Here is a 22,236-nt window from a genome sequence, read left to right as displayed (position 1 = left end):
TTATTCTTCTAGGTCTAACTATAAGCAGTGAAATGCTTCAATTTTATGCAAGTTTTATTGTAACATGATCTTTAAAATGTAAACTTCTTCCTGGCATAAAATGTTTGTATATACCAGTGATGTCTGGACTTTTGACCTTGAACTGCAGCTTGTCTATAGCAGTCAAGTAGTGAGGTAGTAAATTATTTGGGGGAGGGGAGGGAGTTCAGGATCACATCGGTTTTCTTATGTCTCCCCATATCCAGACTTCCGCCTTACAACTGCTGCCTCTCTCACTCTTCAACTCTCATTGCTTCTCTCTTGTCACGACATTCCCATTTTACAACTTTTTGAAAGATGTTTTCCTTCTTTCAGAAGGAAGATACTTAAATCAGTAGGCAGTGGATAAGTTTTATATGAAAATAAAAGACCATATACTAGTTGTACTTGGTCATCTGATTTTCTGTTGCTTCTCATGTAAGTAGTTGCTCTTGCATCTTTCATGGATGAGCAGATAGAGGGAATTGCACTGCAGCCCTGTGTGTACGTGGCTTTTTCCAGTGCTAGTGCAGAACCTGTTTCCTGCTGTTCTTGGGGGTCAATGGACTGTACCTTTTGTCTATGGTCTGAAGGGAGCTGCTCATTTATGTACAAAGTAGGTTTTGCCCTACTGACTTCCTTTGGGCTGCTTTTGTAATGTTTGTTGATGCAAGGGATTAATTTTGCTGCTGCTTAGTAGAGTGTAGGTTTCCCAGATGTCATCTTTGACAAATAGGGATGCAAAGAAATTTTCATTGGGATCAGTCTTCTGAGTGGGAGTGGCATCAGCTAAGCCATACCAACATTTTTTTTATTTGCATCAGAAATTACGTCCTTACATGAGTTCTCAGACAATTTTTTTTTTTTTCTCATGTGATATTAATATATTTGCTTATTAGGAATTTTTTAACACTTAAAGGAGGCATAGGCCAAGCCCAGTGCCTCTTTTACAGGGAATAAAATGAGCAAATAATGTCAGTTGTGGTTGGAATTGCTATTACATCATTCTGGAAAGGATGCTTTCTGTCCTGTTTGTAACATCCTGCAGTTTCTTTGATATTTAAGAAACCTGTCCTGGATATTTTGGTTCTAGCCAAATACTTCGCATGTCCAGCCTTCTAATTCTGCAGAAACTCACAGAAAACTATAACTAAAGGTCAATTATAAGTCATTCTTATTGAAGCTAGTATCTTAAATACTGGCATAGACTGGATTTGTGTCAGGATATGGAGATGAAACTGGTCGCTGATGAATGATACCTGCTTTTAAAAGCTAGAAGGTATAAGAATCTTATGCTTTGAATTTCTTTGCAGATGCAAACAGTTTTCTGTCTTCTCACCTTATTGTGGTGGTTTGAGATTTCTGTCCTGTCCTTGGGCCCTGGCTATTGAATTTCCATAATGTATCTAAAACATTAACTGGAGCTTCAATGTGAAGATTTAAAAAAAAAAAAAACAACAACAAAAAAAGTGCCTTTGTTTCTCTGTCACAGTGGAAGTAAATGTTTGTTAGGTAACAGGTCACACTGAAACAAGTCCTGCAGGTACTAAGGTCTATCACAAGTCTTAAATATGAGGTGAACCTCATATTTCTTGGATGCTTGTGAAGGGGAGAGTATGTGTGAGATATTTCAAAATCAAAGACATCCTTCAGTAGAGTTCTTAGGGTGAGTAGGAGAACTAATAGGTGCCAGATACTAATCATTTGGACTAAAGTATTCATGCAAGGTGCTTGCTCTAAATAATGAGGTACCAGAATTTGTGCAGATACAGCAAATTGGCTGGGTATTGAAGAGTGCTGACATCCAAGAACATGGAATAAGGTGCAGCATATTTTGTCATCAAGCTGTTGACAATGAGGATTAACATTGAGAGGATAAAGATCGCTAAGTCTTTTATATAGATTCCTGAAAAAACTAAGTAAAATGGCTAGTAAGCTGAAACAGAAGAATTTACCCTGAATTTTGACATAGTTTTTTGGGGTTTTTTTGTACAAAAGTCCTCAGATAAAGGAGAAATTAAGTTATTTCTTCTGGTTGTTTTTAGTTCATGTTAAAGGTTTTATTACTAAGCTGTCTTTCAAGATCCTTTTTTAGAGTGAAGTCTTCCGAGTTAACTGAGGCAGGGAATTCTTAATGCAGTTAAAAGGATAAGTTCTAGAAAAGACAAAATCTTTATGCAGTCAGTGGAGCCATTGAACGTTTTCTTACCTCTTCAGAGAAATGAGGGAAAAAATAAAAGTGGAGATACTGATCTGAATGTATATTTGCTGGTAATTTGTTGAATTGGCCTTTGCCTCAAAATATAAACACAAAAAGATGGGGAAATATTGGTGTTCTTGGAAAGCTTTGCTCTGTCATCATCAGATTAAGATGTTATATTGAGGCATCTTAAAAAGGGCTTAATGAAGTCAGCATCAGCAGATCCAGGTGTCTCCAAGCTGTCTGTCCTGCAGTTAACATCTCTCAGCCCTGTGTTACCGCATAGATAATCTCTCCCCCTTCCTTTTTGCCTGAGACTTGTAAACTGTTGGGTTACAAATATGGCAGTAGGTAGCAGTATGCTTTTCTTGAGGTTTTGTCTGAATGCAAGAGTGATTAATATATTTACAGAAAAGTGGAGTGAGATTACAAGCTTTCCCTCTTTTTTTTTTTTTTTAATTTATTAATAAAGATGTGTTGGAGGATGGATTTTCAACCTGTATTGTGTGTTTGTGAACAAGTGGTATTGCAGTAGCAGGATTTGGAATTTGGGAATATCTTTTTGGTCTCTTGTTAGATTGGCTGCTGATACTGCTCTGGAATTTCTTCAAGCCATGTATACTGAAAAACACACAGGTTTGCAGTAGTTGGAGAATCCACAGGGATGCTGAATGTGAGTGGTTGCTTCTGTAGTCTTACAGACCAAATTGAGTCTTAGTTGACCAAATTGAAATTAAAACCTTGTGACTGTTTTGTGATTTTTCTAGGGTAGGATACTTTTGTGCTTCAGTTACTTCTGGAATTTAGGTCCAGGATGAATTCAAGTGCCTAACTTGTTTTGGGGAAGCTGGAACGTTTTACCTGCAAACTAACGGGGAAGGAAAAACCTGAATAAATGTTTTCTTGGCTGACTGTTCTTTCTCAAGATATCGTGCATCAGCTTTATGCTCCACTTTTAGATAAGCGGCTGTTCTGTTTCACTGGAATGCTCACGTTATTACAGTTTGCAAGGTTAAAACAGAGTCTTGACTGAGGGGGCAGTTAATGAAGTCCTGCTGGCTAAGATCTGATGAGCGCTTGCTGCATGGATGATGGTGTGCACGTTTTGAATGAGATAGCAGCAAGGTGCTACACCAGGTCAGCCTGCTTAAGGGGATCTTGTTCTCCATCCCTGTTCTTGCGTCTTTACATTAGTTCTGATGTTCATTTTTTAAATCCTTTTGGATCACTCTTTGGTGGGTTAATTTTCTGCTGAATTCATAAACTGAGCACTTCCTAAGGAGTTGGGTGACCATTTCTGTGGCAGAGGTATGTGGGTGGATGTGGCATAGACCATGTAACTGAGTACGGGAGAAGGGAGCAGGACAGTAGCAGCCCAGGTAGTGTTAGGGTTGTACTTTGTTCTTCATAGTCCATAAACGTGGATTTAATAAGTACTGTGAATCCTTTGTTTAATGAGGACCTGCGGTGTATATTATGTAACCATGTAAATCAGCCTGGGGAGAAGAGGTGTTTTTTTTTTTTTCTTTAAGAAACTCTTGATTTGGGTTTCTAACTTTATTTATAGTTGATCTTAAAAGCTTACACGTTTTCACAGTGGAGATTGCTTATCGCTGAAGTTGTTAACCTAAGAATAACCAGAGGACTTTTTGAATAGGTAACAGTATATATGTTTATTATTAACATTATTTTGCCTTTCTGTCCTGTCATTTATAGAGATTCTTTCCTCAAATTTTTCAGAGGTACACAATATCCTTTCTAAAGGAATATCCTTTCTAATGGAGATGTGGAGATGTGGCAGAAAGGCAGGATGATGCTGACGGGAATTGTTTATTAGGGGAACTACAGTAATTTTCAGTTTCCAGCTAGAACTTCCAGTTTCAGAAATGTGATTAATGTACTGTATTAGGAGGAATAGTATTAAGTTGTACATGGATGCTCAGTTCCTTTAAAACAAGATAACCAGTTTGCTTCTTCAGCTTACATTTCTGCCAGTACCTCAACTGCAGTTGAATAGTTAACTTGAGAACAAACAGAACAAAATGAACAAAAAATCATACTGAATTGGGAAGAGAAACAGATATTTGAAGACTTCCAAAGTTGCCTTATGTTGTAGTAAATATTTTTGTAAGCAGTTAGTAGAACGTTTGCTTAGAAGTGCCAGCAGGCTTGCTAGGTTTAAAAGTGTAATTGTGAGTTAAGGCTTTGTGCTTTTATGTTTTGATAATATTTGATTTTTCAGCTTCTTTTAGGCGTTTAAATTTAACCTGTATTAAGATGCAGTTCTGCAAGAGCATGTTCATGTAAAATAAGTTTGAAACTTACTCTATTTTTCATGAAAAATAATTTGGACCAAATGGGGAGAGGAAAAAATGGAGATGCTAAATAATAATAAGAAACAACCAAGCATTCTGCAGCAAATATAGGGGGTCTACAATTGTAGTGTTTTAAGCGTACTGAATTTTCATACCTCTCAAATGGAAATTATTTTAAAATTGCAGTTCTGTTAAAGTTTTTTCCTGTAGGTAATAATACAGGTAATTATAATGAGATAACATCTACTAATGCAAAAAGAAGCATGATTTCTTGCATAGAATCTCTTATTTTTCAATTATTATTTGTGTTAAAAATGCTATTTTGTGTTAAATCAGAGCTGTAGCTGTGCACTGTGCAGCCTTGCCACTGGGTGGGGTATGACTAACAGTGGAAAATGTATTACGTTCAACGAGCCAGGATGTCTCCTAAGAAGAGAGGACGCCGATTCTGTTTTTGGAATGCTTTAGTGATATCGGCTCTGTGGCTCAAATAATTGTAAAGAGCTTGTTGCACACTGGGCCTTGAACGCACAGATACGTAATTGTGCACTGTGAAGACAATCCATTAGACAATTCTTTCTTTAGTATGTTACTGGATAAATTATTCAAATAGGATGCACTTTTTGCATGTTCTAGAGGCATAGTTTGTTTTCATAGTTTAATATTAGAGTTGAACAAGAAGTGATTAGCTGACTTTCCCTCTTCCTTTAGGCATATCACTTAAAAATTGCATGATGTGTGATCAGTTGGAGATTCTGAACAGGGAGATTGAAAGGTTATTACAGAACAGCAGCGTGGAAGAAGGCACTTTAAACTCAGACTGTCTTCAGCCATCAGTGACTGACTCCCTGGATATAATCACTGATTCAGACAATGGAGCAAAATACATATTAGAGCAGGTATTCAATGCCATGAGATACAGCACTAGGGACTTTAAAATTAGTTTATTCTATTGTCTTTTTTTTTTTCGTTTAAATCTTTTCTCCTATTTTTGAAGTGGGAGTAGTTGGCCGAGGGAAAGAATGTAGATAATGTATGTAATCCCCTGTGGAGAAGGTACAGGGGAAGGAAATACGGATGTGGATCTAGCTATATACTCATGGTTTTTTTCCCTAATTCTGCCACAGTCATGCAAATTTTGAGATTTATTGTTCATGAAATAATAAAGTGACCCACTGATGAAAATCAGATTTGGGGAGGGGTTTGTCTTTTCCCCCCTCCTTATTTTTGGGATGGTAACATGGCATTGGAGAACACCTAGGGATGATCATTGCTTAGGAAGTAGAAAGTGTTTCTAAATGGCAAAGATGCTTTAAGAGTTGGGGGCTTGAGAGATTTGGAAAAAAAAAAGTGACGTATTCTTAAAAAGAAAAGTCAGACTGTGTATTGGCATGTCTATGAAGGATTATCTAATCTGTTCCTACATTGGTATGTCTCCCCACCTGGAGTGTTAACAATCAGTTTTTACTCCTTTGAAAGAATTAGTGTTTTAGTTATTTCCTACACCTACTGCGGCAGTTCCCCTGCATCTTTAATTGCAGAATGCTGACATGCAGAGTCTGTGTCCAGTATTGTTCTTTTGTCTTCACTAATTTATTTTATAGGCCAGTTCAAAAGTGACTTTTTCTGTCCTGTCCATCTGGTCCTCCTTTTCCTCCCAAATTCTTTTCCAGTGTTATTCTAGTTTGGTAGACTACTTTGGTTAAATGCAGGCATTTCCTACTGATTTTCAAGCTCGCGTGAGCTGGGAAGCAAGCAGTCAGTGTTGATGTTCGATTGCCATTCTGGATGTGAATTGGGACCCCTGGACTAAACAGTTCACATGATTTAAATGAATGCCTTGTGATTTTGAAATATTTTCCAAGGGTTATTTTTTGGGAAGACGTGTCGTTATTGATGTAATCTGCTGTCCTTGAAATAAAGCTTCTGAAATTTTCTATATTGAAAACTTTATTAGTGAAAGGGACAGTGATAAGGAATATTCCTTAATTCTGAAGCTCAACTATACATTTTTATTGTCCCACCTTGCAAAACCACTGAGGTAGCCACTTGGATTTAAATCCTCAAAGCTGCAGATGTCTTCTGTGATGAAACTTAGTACAAACTGGTAAATCTTCCCTACTGTAACCTTGGGCATGCTGATGAAGTTTAAAAGTATTTCTGCATTTTCATTGCACAATATATGCTTATTAAATTTCACTCTTAGAATACGTTTAAATACTGTAAATGGAATAGACTTGTTGGTTACAGTTTGCTACTATTCTGGAAGTCTTAGTGGGATCTAAATGAATTGATGAGAGTACAATCATATTTTGTATTTATTTCAAAGGTCTTAACTGTTGGTAAGTGGTGGAGGTGGTATTGCTTTACTTTGACTTTTCATTCCTGTTTCAGTGTCTCAAAGTAGAAAACTCTCAAAAAGGCAAAATAACAGAAGTTGCTTTATAATGTAACAGAGGCAAAACAATTCCGAATTTATGTATACAATAGTAAGATAAGTTCATAAATGTATCGGTGCCTTATTTTGTTTCCTTTCTTTTTTTTCCCCCAGGAGCCAGCAGGAAAAGGAGGATTGATAGCATTTGGTCCTGCTGACAACTCAGAGGTTCAGTGCGGCACTTCTGAATCAGGAAATTCAGCATGTGGTGGAAGGATAATGCTGAATGACTCTGACCCTTTGCTGCCCTCCTCTGGCTCTCCTTTTCGTTCAGCTCTGCAGGGAGAAACCATTCGAACCTCTAATGCTGTGTCAGGTAAAGCCTACAGAGGACATTGAAGAGACCTCTTATTTCTTTACATTTTATCTGGAATTTAAATCTCAGAATTTGGGTTACCTCTGCTTGTAGCTTTTAACATTTCTTCACCTTCCAAGGTAAACAAAGATGTAAACTTTAACTGTTTTGACTTGTTCCCTTACTTCCATTGCAGCCTCTTTCTGGTGTGAAAATAATTAAAAAATTATAGTTAGTGATTTTTTTATGGGGGAACTTAATGTAATTTCCTTTTGGATTGAAGCAGTTTCAGCTTTTTACCTGTGTACTACAGGCTTAAAATTCACTTTCTATTCTGGCTGTAATGTTAAAAGTAATCAGTTACTATTTAAATTGATGTTCTGGAGTCTGCTGCTTTTACAGTGACATTTATAGTATCTCACTGAAATTACTCTTAAGTTCCAACTTAAGTGTTAATTTTTTTAGCATAACTGCATGGGTGTTTGTTTCCATAGCACTGACAGTTACGTTTCTGTTGTGACATTGTTAAATGTAATACTAGAAAGCAGAGGAGTTGCACTATAGAGAGGTCATGCTTGATAAGGCAGAACAGTAATGAAACTGGTGCAGTATATGAAATAAGGAGGCATTTATCACCAGTGTACGCTGCAAGATTGGGAGAAGCTTACTAAAGGATGCCTCTGAAAACTTGTAGCTGTAATATGTACAGCTGTTAGAAATACCTTTGATTCTTTCAGCAAGAATTCTGTTAATGTTCCCTTTTGGCTCACCTGCGCAATTCTTGAGCCAGGAATACCCATATAACTACTCCAGAAACATTCTTGAGGGAGAGTTGGGGGTGTTTCTTGGTTGTTGTTTTTAAAGTACTGTTTCTGTTTACCCAGTTCATTGAGGTCTATTTACTACTGCGTATTATAGTTTCACATGAGCAATATAATTGCAGTGACTGCAGAACATAGTTTCTGCATTCATTTAGGAGAGCATTTACATGGCATGCAACTCATTTAACAATTGCACCATGATGTAGTACTAACTGTAATACTTGTTCAAACCAGGTTATTCCTGAATTACTCAAAATGCAGTCTCAGATCTTATATTTATTTCTCTCATTTGTTTCTGTCTTCTCAAATAAGAGAGTCTCCTAGTATGCTGGAAAAGACTTTTGAGGAAAAAGGGATCCTGGTTGTCAGCACAGATTTTTCCCCCCCTCCCCCTTGTCTTTCTCATAGGTCATACAGGCTGAAAACCTTTTTGTAAATAACCATGGCAAGGAGCAGCCTTTCTCAAGTTTCATTCAACGTAGATTCCCCCCCCCCCCCCCCGAGAGGTGTTTGAGAAGATTTTTATTTTGTTCTTTTCCATATAATTTCTTCTATCCAATAAACCTTGTTAGAGAAATAATGAAGGGAAAGTGCATTGCTTTATCCTGAATACCCACCAGTGTTTCTGAAACAAAAATAGCAGCTAAACTATTTAATAGGCAAGATAGACTTAGTTTATTTTAACAAGGAAGACTAGGGTATTTCTCTGGTTTTACATTTTGTTTAAAATCCAAAACCTCATTATTCTTTGACTACTCTGTATTACCTAAACAGCAGTAGCTTTGAATTTCTTTAAACTGGCTGTCATTTCTGCCTTGTTTCTTATCCTGCTGCAGGTAATCAGCAGTCCTTTCTACCAGAAAATGTTATTGATATAAAATACCATCCTCACCTTTAGAACAGTAACTGTGTCTGTACTGTCTGTTTGGATGACTCCTTTTTCTGCTCTGTGGTCTTTCACGCTGGTGCGTGCGTGGTTCCTGTGTCCATGTAAGGAGTGGAACTTTTATAGGTTTTTCCCCAGACAAACCCCAGGGAATAGGTTCATACCATGAAAGGATTTTTTTGAGAAATACCAGAAATCCTAAGGCTGTTTAATAAAATATGTCAGTATTGTGTCCAAACCCATATATTTATGGGTTTGGTTAGTAGTTTGTCTTTGAAGGAATTCAGTCAACTTTTTGTTGATATTCAGTAACTATTAGTGGCTTGAAATTCAAGTTAAGTATTTGTTACAATAACATAATGAGATTACATTAGAATACTTAATAATTACTTAGGCTATGAATATTTTTGAATCTGAGTTTTGAACCTTATGTTTCTCTTCAGTGTTTCAGGGTGGGGACAGTGGTGTCCGTGCTATGGAACAAGCTGTAAGTTCACAGCCAGTGCCATTAGAATCTGAATCTAATACTGACAACATGGAAAATAGTTCTCCTGGTAAGATTTCTTCCTTTTTAAATTGAGCAGAAAATACGCTTATTTGTCCGTTGTGTATATATGTGTGTATGTATGTGTATATACATATATTTTTGAATAACAGAAGAGTTTGTAACAGCTGGATTATGTTGGTATGGTGTTCAGTGATGTATTTAATTGCTACTGCTGTTGTATTACATTCACAGGAAAGCATTTTATCTGTTTTCAGGGTCATAAAGTGAGGTGGAGATAATATATATATATCACAAAGAAAATAATACTATGTTGAAAAAAAAACTTCTAAGAAAAAACATCTTCCTTCACCACCAGTTTAATAACTGTTCCCTTGTTTTTAGCATCAGTTTTGGATGAGAAAGGTGACCAAAGCAATGAGGAGGAACAAAAAACTATCAAGCCTACAAGTAAAGAGTTCAGGAAAACCTGGGGGTTTCGAAGGACTACAATTGCTAAGCGAGAAGGTGCAGGAGAACCTGATGTGGACTCTAGTGAACAACAGCCACAACAGCAGCAGCAAAGCTTAAACCTCAGGCGTAGTGGACGGCAACCAAAGCGAACGGAAAGAGTGGAAGAATTTCTTACAACAGTGAGACGCAGAGGAAGGAGAAGTGTTCCTACTGCTTTGGAAGATTCAAGTGAACCAGCATCCTGTCCAGCTACAGATGCTGAAACTGCTTCAGAAGATAGTGTTGAGAGCACTCCAGATATAAAACCTGCAACTCGGAGGATTAGCACTAGGAGTAGTAAGGATCAGAAAGGCTCTAAAAGCAGACGCACAAAAGAGGAAGAGGAAGAAGAGGAGGAGGAGGAGGAGGAAGAGGAAGATGATACTTCTGATAGTGATAGTGATGGGTTAACTCTAAAGGAACTGCAGAATCGACTAAGAAAGAAACGTGTTGAACAGAAACCTGTGCAGCTGACACTGAAGGATATACAGAACCGCCTGAGGAAAAGAAGTTCAGAACAAGATCCTACAGAAACAGGTGATGTCCAGTCTGAAAAAGAAGTTGAGTCTGAGTTGCCTGCCAAACAAGAGCCTGAGACTGCAGACAGCACTGAGATTGCAAGTCAGGTGGTTGTGTCTGAGGAAGACACGGAAGATCTTCAGGTTCAGAAGGAGGTAAAGCCTGCTCTTGGCGCAAAAGGGGTCACAGATGAAGAACCTGAAGAACTGCCCAAAAGCAAACCCGAGTCTGAGATTTATGACCCAAATGCACTGTACTGTATTTGTCGTCAGCCTCATAACAACAGGTAGGCAAAGGTTTCAACTAAAAATGCAGCGCAAGTAGTTGGAGTTTTTCTGTGATGAATAATTAAACCAAATGCTAATACTTACTTTTTGAGTACATGTAAATGAGCTGTTGGGTTTGTTTGATGTTTGGGGGGGAGTTTATAACATATTTAAAAGAGGGGATAAACAAATGAATGCAGAAATGAATAGTGAGGCAGAACGGTGTACTGGTACTTTAGCGAGGTACATAAGATCTGCTGCTTGAAATAATCTGTTGAGCATTAATTGTCTCTTCATTTCATAATGTTTTACTGTTCCTTGGGGGTTTTTTTTTTTTTTTCAGGTTTATGATTTGTTGTGATAGATGTGAGGAATGGTTTCATGGTGACTGCGTGGGTATTTCTGAGGCTCGAGGGCGATTGTTGGAAAAGAATGGTGAGGACTATATCTGTCCAAACTGCACCATTCTACAGGGACAGGATGAGCCTGTTTCCGAAATAGACCAGCAGGAAGCTAAAGCGGGACAAGTAAATGTGGATGGCACAGAATTCACAAGCATAGGAACAATTGAACAAAAATCTGTTGAGGACCAAGGAATCAAGGGTAGGATTGAAAAAGCTGCAAATCCAAGTGGGAAGAAAAAACTAAAGATATTTCAACCTGTAAGTATTTTAATTGTTTCTTATTTTTTGTGTTTCACTGATTACATTGAGACAATGGCTTGCTTGTAGGGCTGTAAATCTGACTTGTTTTTTTTAAAGCTAAATATGAAGCTGAACAACCTGCTAAATATTGCTGTTTAGTAGAAGGTTATCCATAGTTCTATCAGTACAGGAACGAAAACTAAGAAAGTGTTATTTTGAAGTGGGGAATTTAAAAGTTTTATGTAGGTGTAAGGAAATACCGCACTACATGTGCTCTTCTGCCCTTTATAAATACTGTTTTGGAAGTCAAATAATATGTTCTTTTAATAAAAATATTAGAATTCTGGACTGGTTTATACTAGCTTTGAAATAATCTCAAGCAATTTTGGACATTTTCAGTGATAGTGAAACCTTTTACTTAACATTAACAAGTGTCTCTTGGAGTTAATTCCAGCTGTACTTCCTATGTACTTCCAATTAGTCTTTGAAGTTCTGATTTTTGTCCTGATGCTTCTTCAAGTTATTAGTATATAGAGAATTGTTTTATACTGTCTTTTTTAACGTAAGAACGTATATTTCAAATTATTGCAAATTCTGGCATAAAATACAGAAGAAACTTAAATTTTTTAATAGCAAGTTCCATGCCCAATTCAAAATACAGGCAAAGAAGCTTCTTCAGCTTGATGTACACAAATTTAAAAACTTCACGCTACAGTGGTTGTCTTTATACTGCCTAAGCTACTGTAGTAATGCCAACATTTTCATTATTTACTATGCCTTGAAGAGCATGTTTAGTGTATTTGCTGTTAGAATGCTACAGCTACTCATATTTTTTTTCTGTATGAATTTGTTCTTTGATGCCTAATCTTTAAACTTTGAAATCATCCCTAGAATAAGTATTATGAGTTTGAGTATAAGCGTGTTTCTGGAGGAATCTTTCTGTTGTAGTACACTTTCTACAAAATGTTTATGGAACACCCCCCCACTTCTAGTCAATTTAAATAGCAGAGCTATCCATATCAGCATAGTGAGCTTAATGTATAGATTAGAACAGTTTGAGCTTAATATAGAAATACTTACTATTTTAAGATAAATGTGTAGAAAACTGTATTTTTCAAATACAGTTTCAAATACTTTTTCCTTTTTTGCACACAAAAACATTTTTGAGAGTCCAGTTCTGTTGGTGTTGGTCTGCGTTTCACTGACAGTGTTAGTATTAATTTTAGGTTCTGCTTCTGTGTATCACCAATTACTCTTTGATACTAGCATGCTAACAAGTTACTTAAACGCGTTAGGCTTCTCTTCTTTAGTGAAAGAAAAACATAAGTATCATTAACTCGTTGCCTCTTATGGAAGAACTGCTAATATTTTAGGTATTCTTTTGGCATTTGGAAATGGAATGGAACGCTCTGTTTGTGTTTGCCAGGTGGTACCAAGTTTCGAGAGAACTAAATGGTCAAATCTGTGTTTTAGCCCATGCTGTCCCTCGTACCTCAGTTAAGATCTCTCTATGGCTTGTATAAACAAGCACCACTCTCTTGCAGCAGAATTCCCTGCCCGTTCCAGGCAAAAAGATCATGGCTAGCTCATCTGTTGATGTGCTGAAATCACTCTGTGGTACAGGGACTGAACAGTCTCATTATTTGGTTTTTCTGTTCTCTTACACCAGTATTCTGAGCACTTTGAGAAAGATTCCTTTTTGTTGCTGTCCATAAGCACCTATAGCTGTGGAGTTTGGGTTTGTGATTAAAACTCTAGAAATTGCATGAGTACAGACATCAACACTGAAAGTTTTGTCATCATCTGAGTAAATGTCCTTAATTAGAAATGACAGCTCAGTTAATCTGAAGTTTGAGGTGCTTCTTGGGGAGCATGAATTGATGCTTCTTTCTTGTATTTCATAGTTAAGTGTGTACATGATGGAAAAGTATTCTAAGGCATAAGCTTAATTTTTATGGGAAAATTCCCAAACCCAGGTTTTATCAGACTGTAGCAGATAATGCTGTCTTACTGACTTTTGATTGGGGAAAAATAAGACACACTATGCAATATTTTTTTTTTTTTTTTTTTCCTGGAAATATTGCTGAAAAACTTACTTTTGGTAATTACAAATTGCAGTTTATTGATAGGGGAGAAGCTCTCTAGAGTTATAGTAGTTCCAAGTGTTAGGTCAGTTGGATAACATTTTTATGAGTAATCTAGAAGAGTGAAACTAAAGGCATAATACCTAGAAGTGATATGTTGGAGCCTAAAGAGCATTCAGATATTTCTAGACTTTGACCTAATGTACTCTGTTTTCAAGGAATGTGCTATTTTCTAAATCTTAACATTTGAAGAGGAAGTGCTTAGTCTATAACATTTTGATATAAATGGAGAGTAATTGTGAGGTAGAAGAAAATACAGATTGCATATGCAGACTTCTCAATGTGTAAGAAGTATTAGCCTATGGCAAAGTTCTCTAGGAGAATTGTTGTGTTTTATGTAAGTTGGAGACCTGAAAAATTAAAATTGGTAAACCTCTAGAGCAAGAATTATCTGTACACCTGAATAGCTGAGTATTTCTTTTTGCATGTGTGCATAGTTGAGGACAGCTGCTGATGGTGATAGATAAGTAAAATGTGTCTTAGAAACCTTGCTCTTGAGAAACCAGTTCTGCATTATTAATGAGATTTCTCACATGATATAGAGGATCAGAAAAAAGCACTTGCATGCTTATGGGATCTGAAAATTTAGGAAACCAGCCTCCCTTAGTTCACTGCTAGCAGATCAACCACTTGGAAATACAACATGTTCTCAAAATAGCATGTTACAAGAGTGAAATTCTTACATTTGTATGGGTTGTTTCTGTTGTATCATGAATGAAAGTTGTTTTCACACTGGCAGTTGTGCAAATCACTAACAGTCATAGCTGCGGTCTGCACATATGATATGTAAGCGTTTCTTCATGTTATACATATTGTTTCTGTTGTTTCCTCTTTGAAGTTTGAACTCACTCCATTTCAATCTATAGGTAATTGAAGCTCCTGGTGCATCAAAGTGCATTGGTCCTGGCTGTTTTAATTTGGCTCAGCCTGATTCTGTGTATTGCAGCAAGGACTGCATTCTCAAACATGCTGCAGCCACTATGAAGTTTTTAAGTGCTGGCAAAGATGCAAAACCAAAACCTAAAGAGAAGATCAAACCAAAATCTGAAAAACCTGGCATGCCAAAATCTCAACTGCAGGTAAGCTAATGTTCGTGATCCAAAACAGTTGTCCTGAAGTACGATGGCTTATTTCTGTGCTCTCCTTTTCGAGACAAATAAAGTTGCCAAGTCCTGCATTGAAGAGGAACTTTCTATTTTTTTTGTTTGTTCTCTTGCCTTTTTCTGTGGTAAAATAATTATTTAATTCTTCTGACAATAAAATGTTTTCCTGTCACTTTTTAAAAATCTTAATAATTGCCTCTAGATAGAGATCGTTTCTTGAAAAGGCCTTTGAGATGGCAGCACAATTTTTAAAAAAAAATTATTTTAATTAATTCCAAATTAATTTACCTTTTAAAAAAAAGTATAAGCAATACACCTTTTTTATTTTAATTTAATTCCAAATTAATTTTACCTTTAACTCCAGCTTACTGGGTTTTGGGCAGTAATTTGGAATTACTGTGAATTGTGAACTAACGTGACTGCATTGTATGTATGCTTTGGGAAGCAAAAAGATGAAATCAAAGCCTTCTCCTTTCCCTTTTGAAACCACTATAAAATGGGCAGTAGTTTTTCAACACCCCCCCCCCCCCCCCCCCATGATACATACTGTTGTTTTGAGGTGGTTTCTTTGCCATTCTCTTTTCCTGAAGGTACAGTGTATATATTACCTTTGCTTTATAGACTTGAATGTGAAATTACATCCTTTCAAGTGTATTTACAGGAGCTTACTGTAAAAGAAATTTGTGTACATGTATGTGACTGTCTCTGCTTGTTTTAAAAATATATTTGATAACTATTAGTAATCAAGCTTCTTTTAACTGTACAGGCAGGTATTAAGCCTCTTTCAAACCAAAAGAGACAATTTCCTGAGAAAAGAGAAGTGAATGTGAAGAAGACTGTTTTGACAACTGGCAAGACTGAGGCAAACACTCAACCTATTGCTAAAGAGCCAGCAGCAGAAAACAGCACACCATCCTGGGCAAGCGATCATAATTACAATGCTGTAAAGCCTGAAAGGACTGCTGCCATTTCATCTTCACTGTTGTTCAAATGTATGTATCGCATAGGGATATTCCTGAATAATCATTTACATTTTCTTTGAATACCCATCCATTCTTGGCTCTGCAAGACTAGGGAGTTTAGGATTTGGTTGGGTGTTTTTTTTTTTTTTCTTAATATGGCACCAAACTACTTTTCTCCACCTTCAAAGATTCACACACAGAGATACACACAAATGGGAGACACTTTTAGAAGTTTCATTTGTATCATATCACAGTTGTGTGATTAAGAGCCTATCAGTCTACCGAGCTGATTTCTGGATGAAAACTACATGATTAAGCTTTAAATTTTTCCCATAAAGACAATAACTGTTTCTAATGTAGAAAAGGTAAGTATTGATAACACTTGTGTTAAGTTTTACAAAAAGGTTGCACGGTGTGCACCACGAATCAGCAATTGACTGTACTAATTTGAATTGTATTTTTGTAATTTAGATTTGGCACCTGTCTCTCAGGTCTTGCATTTTCAGTGCTAGTGCCGAGAATGAAATCTTCAACGTGGTATCCAACGATACTTTACACTTCTGCAGACAGCTTTTAACTGTCAAGTATATCCAAGTTCTTCCTGCTGCTTTTCTTCCTTACGTGAAGTAATTTAAGGACCATTCTTTACTTTTAAGTTTGGGGGGAGGCAGTACTCTTCTCTTCTTTCCCCCCCACTCCTTTCTATTTATATGTTCATACTTCACACATTATCCACACACACAAGAACACATCTTAAGTGGATATTAGGCAGAGATATTGCCTTGCATATTTTTGCAGGTTTTGAATAGCATCCTTGTAACTCTTATAAAGGTAAGTAAATACTGCTTTGTGGCCTGAACAAGTCTTTCTGCTAATGACATTTTTTGATTCACTCCAGCTAAGTAGTTTTATAATGCAGTGGTGGAACTTCAGATGAAATCTTACATTTCACATTTACAAAACACATGACCTGGTGTCTAATGTTTACTCACTTGAACATTAATGAATTCAGAAGTTCAATTCTCACAGCTTAACCACGCTTTAGCCAGTTTTACATTTTATGTTCAGAAATAAACCTAGTTATTAAACACTTAAATTATATGTAAAGTAACTGATAAGTTTATAAATTAACTTTAAGGTGAGATTTCTTAGATGTAATTTTTAAACACTGAGGGAACACCACCTACCCTAAGTTGTTGTTTATTATTATAGAACATCGTAGACTTACTAGGTATATTTAAGTTTTATTTACCCACATCAAATGTTTAAATGGTTATAATTTTTCCCTGCATATTTTTGTTGCATATTTTGTTACTGGGGCCCTGTGCCTTTTTTATAGTGAACTCTTAAGATACCTATTTTGATAAACTTGCATTTTTTAAGCTGCTTCTAAAGAAACTGTAGCTTTTTTTTTGGTCAGAAACAGTAGTGGTTTAAACATAACTAAAATTAGGAGAGATGGACGTAAATGAAACTACAAGAGCTTATTTTACATGTCAAATTTTTATGACACTTTCTGTCTCATAACCATATCACTTAAAGTGTCCTTATTGCTATACGTGTTTTTTTTTTTTTTTTTTTTTTCTAGGAGACAGGAATACAGGTTTTGAGGCAGCAAGTTTGGGGTTTTTTTTAAGGGGGGTTGCTCTTAAGTTTTACCACCCTGGAGGTTATACAGGTTTAACCAATTCCAGTAGAAAATTGGATTCCTGTAGCTAGGTTGTTAAACTGGTTCAAAAATATGTGTATATACCAGACTTTAATAATGAATAGAAAACAACCTAGTTCGTGTGATGAAGAGCTCTCATATCAAGTGCAAGGAAGAACTTCAGATTGCTGTTCTTAAGGTAAGTTGTACTAGTATGTGGAGGCTCTGTGCCATTACTGAATTCCCAGGTAAATTGTGTATTTGTGAAAAAATTTGTCCTGCTTTTTGATTGGATGGGTTTGATCCGTAAGCTTCCTGAGAAGCTGCTATCGCATCATCTTTAAGAGTATTCTAGAAGATTTTATTTATTTAACAAATCTTTATATGCTGTTCAAAACATAGAAGTTACAGCATTATGGAAGTTCGTGAGAGTTATCTCACTTCAGGTATCTAAAAGTTAGAACTGTTTAAGTTTGAGCTAGTCTGTCACAAAAAACACCTTCAGTGGACAAAACGTATAATCTGTTTTAGACACTAATCTTAGAACAAAGTGACTCACTGTTTAGAAATGCTTATTTCTGAATATTGATTATGAAAGACATTTAAGATGACTAGTTCACACATCTAAGTGTCTAATGTTTGGACTTAAGGTCGCCTACAGGAGGCTAAGGGTGGGATTCTTCCATATACAGTGTTTCAAAATACAGCCTGCATTCTCCCAGAGCTTCAAGCCATGTTCTGCAAATACTTATTTGTGACTTCAGTGCACGAGGCCCTTTAGGAATTAAGGAAAGTTAACGTGATTAGCAGAATTACTCTCTAATACTCTTTCCATCAGTCAGTTTATCATCCTTCAGAACTCCTTCCATTAGTTTATCATAATTCAGACATGGATTTACTTTATACGGTTACTCTGTACTTGTCAGATACAAGATTTTGTTGTTGTTACATATGACAGTAGTTTTATTTAGTAGTAGCAAGAAGAAAATGAAGCCGCTCTTACAGATGTATTGGGTGATAGGGGCATATAGGATATTTGCATCTAAACCCTGCCACCAAGCCCCGTTTTCTCCTCCCAACCTGTTTTGCATTTAAAAAAAAAAAAAGGCTATTTGGTGCTAGTAGTATGCAGTTATACAGAGCAGTGATTTCTCTTTTCCCTGTTACCCAATTAGTTCATGTTTCTTCACTTCCTGATTTTTTGGGGTAGCTTTTTTGGGATGAGTTAGGGCTGTACTTGGAAGTGACTTTGTACACCAAAATCTGGAGCTTGATTGATGGAGCAAGATGTCGAACATCTTGATGTTCCCAGTGAAAATAATCCTGTTTATTAATTTAATAACTAGAGTGGGAAATACCTTGAACTTGCTTTGATTAGTGAATATTAAGTACAAGTACTTAAAGTTGCAGGCACTGTTTGAACTGCACACGTAAGAGGAAATTAGGTATGCGTCACATTCCCTTTCAGAAGTGTTGCTTTTAATTTCGTTAGGAAAATTGGTATTAATTTAATATGCAGTGGTCAACTTTTATATTGAATTTCAAAAGTCATCCTAGCTTCCACATTGACACAAGTATATGGATTGTTGAGATTGAGGAACATTGTTGTTCAGAGATTCAAGTTGTGATAGAAATCCTGAATTTGTCATGTGAGCTAGTGTTAATTATCAATATTTAGATCATACCAAAGGAGATGTAAAATTCATAACAAAAGCAAAACAGACTCATTTATCTAGTAAGATCATCTAGGTGTTTGTGGGGAAGCACCACCCAAAACAATTTCTGAAATGTTTCAGTTTTTTTAGCAGACTAACTTACATCTTTAAAAATAATGCTTCCTGTTATTGTAATTACACTGGAGGAGGACAAGCTTTAAACAGCATAATATAAATAGCATAACATTTTTTCCAGAAGTAACCACAAAAGCAGTTTGCATCCACTGCTTATTTGACTCTGCTGGGAGCTTTTATACTTAGTTTTACACTAATTAATATCATGTATTGCATTTGTAACAGTATTTGTCCATTATATTCACTGCTGCCCTGTAAAAAGGGGGTAAAGGAACACTTCAAACATGAAGTTTGCTGATGCAAAGGTTTATCAGTAGTATCAGTGTAATGTCTGAAGCACCTGGACTCAGGTTTTCTGCTTCATAGAACAACACTTGAAAGAGACTTTTTTCTATATTTTTGTTGTTAATTGTCAAATAGAAGTCAGCAGCAAATGTATCAGCAGTTTTAAAATAGAAAATGAATCCAAAAGGAGGGGAAGAATAGAGGCATTTGCCGTATCCCAGTTTTTAAACTACCCAGTCATAAGTGTGCTAAGCACTTGTCAGTGCTTCAAATCTTTGTTGAAGTTCAGCTGACTTATCTTATTAGACTTAAAAGTACATGAACCAGTAATGTACTCAACTCAGGTGCTACTTAAACATCTTAATTGCATTTATTGATAAAAGTAACTAAGCACACAGGAGAGTGAAGAGGGCTTATTAGCTAAAAAATAAACATTAAATGTATTTCTTATTATTGTTGTTCTGGTAGAACTTCCTGAGTAAAAAGCACTTCTTTGTCACATCAAGGCGCTAAACTTCTGTTTACTTAACTGTAGACAGATAAATAGTATGAGTTTATCTATTATAATATCTTATTTGGTACCAGTATTTCATAGAATTTGTTAATGAGTGGTACTTCAAAGGGGAAGTGTTTCATTAAGAGAAGAGCACGATGTTTGTGGTACCTCTCCTGCTTTACAGCAGTGAATTACGGAGAGACAGCTTAGGCTGCCACCTCCTGGAAGTGGGCGGCCAGCTTTGTAGAGCCCAGGCTCTGGTGATACAAATTTCCTTCTATTATCGCCTTTCAGTTTTCTTCCCTTTTTCTGCAACTAAACTTTTCTACACCCAAGACCTATTCACAAGGTGAATAGTGTTTGCTTGTGTAGTTAAAGATCCCAGATGCAAAGGGCACTTGGACTGCTTTGTTCCTATACACCTCTAACAAAATATGGAGACGTTGTAAAGGGAATACAGTAATACTGGGAGCCCATCATCAGAAAACGTGATGCACGTACCAAAATGCTTAGATTATAGCATACATAATTTATCTGTTTTTTCCTTGTGTCATTTTTTTTGTTTGTTTCTGTAATAACAGTATGAAGGCAGGAAAGAAAGAAAATATACCACTATAAAGAGAGCAGGGGGAAGATGTAGTACACTCGAGACAGAGGGTTATGGCTCAGGAGGTAGAAGTGATGGAGGAAGCTGTAAGTACCCTTGTGAAAAGAAAAAAGTAAGGCCTTGTCTGCACACAGACTGGTGCCAATTTAATGCTTCTCTTCAGGCAAGATCGTACCAGCTTAAGTTGTGACTTCAGTTAAGTGCAGCATATGTGGATATACTGCTGTTGGTTCAGCTATTAAAAAATACTTAACTACTAACTATTAACAATATTTACTTAAACTGAGGAGCTGTTCTTAAGTCATAAGTATGTTTGTCAGCAAGGACTGATTGTAGTTAAACTTGATGCCTTTGTTTTGGTGTGAGTGCTTCCCCATAGGATAAACTAGCCTGTGCCAAGTTCCATACTGTTATAACTAAATTACTTCTGGCATCTGAATTAACTTCTTGAAAACTAAGGTATCTTTGCTTAATGCTCTATTCTGCAATGTAGACCCACACTAAGAGGCCATAACTATTGAGTAGCACCAGGGGAATAAAAAGAATTACTTATTCTATGTTACTGGCAATTTTCTGGGACACGTGGTTGCTGTATGTGTAGGTCTAGCCTTTGTAACTAGAGGAGTTTTCAGAAAGGCTGCTGACAGACCAAATAATAAGAATACCTAAGATGAGTCTGCCAGAACTTCTGAGAAATTAATCTTGGAGGTCTGGCTTTGGAAAGATTATAGTCCAGGAGTGGCTGGTGTAACGCAGCTCCAGTGCTGAACTTGCATCATGAGAATGGCAGGGGCTGTGCTGGCACATGGGCTGGTGCATGATCTGAACCCTGGCTGTGGAGTGAGGCAGACCAGCAGTGGCTGCTGAAGCCAACATCCCCTGGGACCCAGCCAATTAAAAGGAGCAGTGGGATCCTTGGGGAGCGATTATCATCTCCTGCCTGTGAACTACTGGAGCTCCCCTTCTCTGCTCTACAAGGTATGTTACATCTGTCCTGTGGCTGTCAGCCACATGAAGATTTTTGCCGTGTCTCTTTAAGTTAGGAAGGCTGGTCCCTGCTGCTGGCATGTTTCCTATTTTGCCTTTCAAGCACCTAGCACCCCCAAGGCGCTTGGACGACAGAAGGCCAGCACTCTTGCCATCATGGGTGCTTGGCTTCAGTATAAGGAACCATTGCTGAGAGGAGCGGTTGGGGGGGCAGAAACCTCGTACAACTTATGGATGCACTATGAATATTAGGGTGGTTTATCTCTTGTCATCAACACTGAAAGTGATGAAAGTTTGATTAAAAAAACTCACCACCCTCTATTGCTGTTTTGCTTTCTTTTACTAATATTATTTTAGTTCTTTGAACTTGCTCACTTGACTGTATAGCTAGTGAAAAAGGTCTTCTCTGCTAATGCCCAAATAAAAGGGGCTTTTTGAGGTGATCTCTTGCACTTTGGAGTCAAGTTTTGCTACTGATCTCAGTGCTCATGATTCACTGTGTCTGATCTGTACTGCACTTGGAACCTGAAGATGGCCTGTCCCTGCAAGGAATGATGATACCAATCCATAAATGGTCTGGAAAATAAGGAGCCCTTTTTTTGCAGCAGATAGTGCCTCTCTCACTCAGGAGTGGTGTAGTTGTGAAGATGTAGTCGTCTAATGTAGATGAGAGAAACTGCTATAATTCATGTAGATTTAAACAAAGTTTGCTGTCTCAGCTACAGATTTGCATGAGCATAGCTACAGGGTTGGCTTGAATGCAAACAAATCACCACCATGGAAAAGGCCCTCCTCTCAGAGTTTCCTAAACTAGTT

At 37.0% G+C, this 22,236-nt stretch overlaps 1 protein-coding gene across 2 annotated transcripts in view; it reads left to right on the top strand.

Annotated features, from left to right (window-relative positions):
- DIDO1 (death inducer-obliterator 1) overlaps nucleotides 1–22,236 on the top strand; it is a 56,418-nt gene that overhangs the window by 7,389 nt on the left and 26,793 nt on the right. Inside the window, exons 1-7 of one of the 2 annotated variants that reach the window (XM_075517445.1) lie at nucleotides 5,339–5,432; nucleotides 7,085–7,286; nucleotides 9,416–9,526; nucleotides 9,862–10,774; nucleotides 11,098–11,416; nucleotides 14,409–14,621; nucleotides 15,412–15,637. In XM_075517445.1, the coding sequence (XP_075373560.1) occupies nucleotides 7,190–7,286; nucleotides 9,416–9,526; nucleotides 9,862–10,774; nucleotides 11,098–11,416; nucleotides 14,409–14,621; nucleotides 15,412–15,637 (1,879 nt within the window). In that variant the 5' untranslated portion in view covers nucleotides 5,339–5,432; nucleotides 7,085–7,189. Of the gene's footprint in view, nucleotides 1–5,338; nucleotides 5,433–7,084; nucleotides 7,287–9,415; nucleotides 9,527–9,861; nucleotides 10,775–11,097; nucleotides 11,417–14,408; nucleotides 14,622–15,411; nucleotides 15,638–22,236 lie in introns of those variants that run through there. The other variant, XM_075517446.1, reaches the window with a different exon arrangement.

The sequence above is a fragment of the Mycteria americana genome, chromosome 14 (assembly GCF_035582795.1).
Source record: "Mycteria americana isolate JAX WOST 10 ecotype Jacksonville Zoo and Gardens chromosome 14, USCA_MyAme_1.0, whole genome shotgun sequence".
NCBI lineage: Eukaryota > Metazoa > Chordata > Aves > Ciconiiformes > Ciconiidae > Mycteria > Mycteria americana.
The sequence above is the reverse complement of the archived record's forward strand: the minus strand, read 5'-3'. Positions and strand labels throughout refer to the sequence as shown.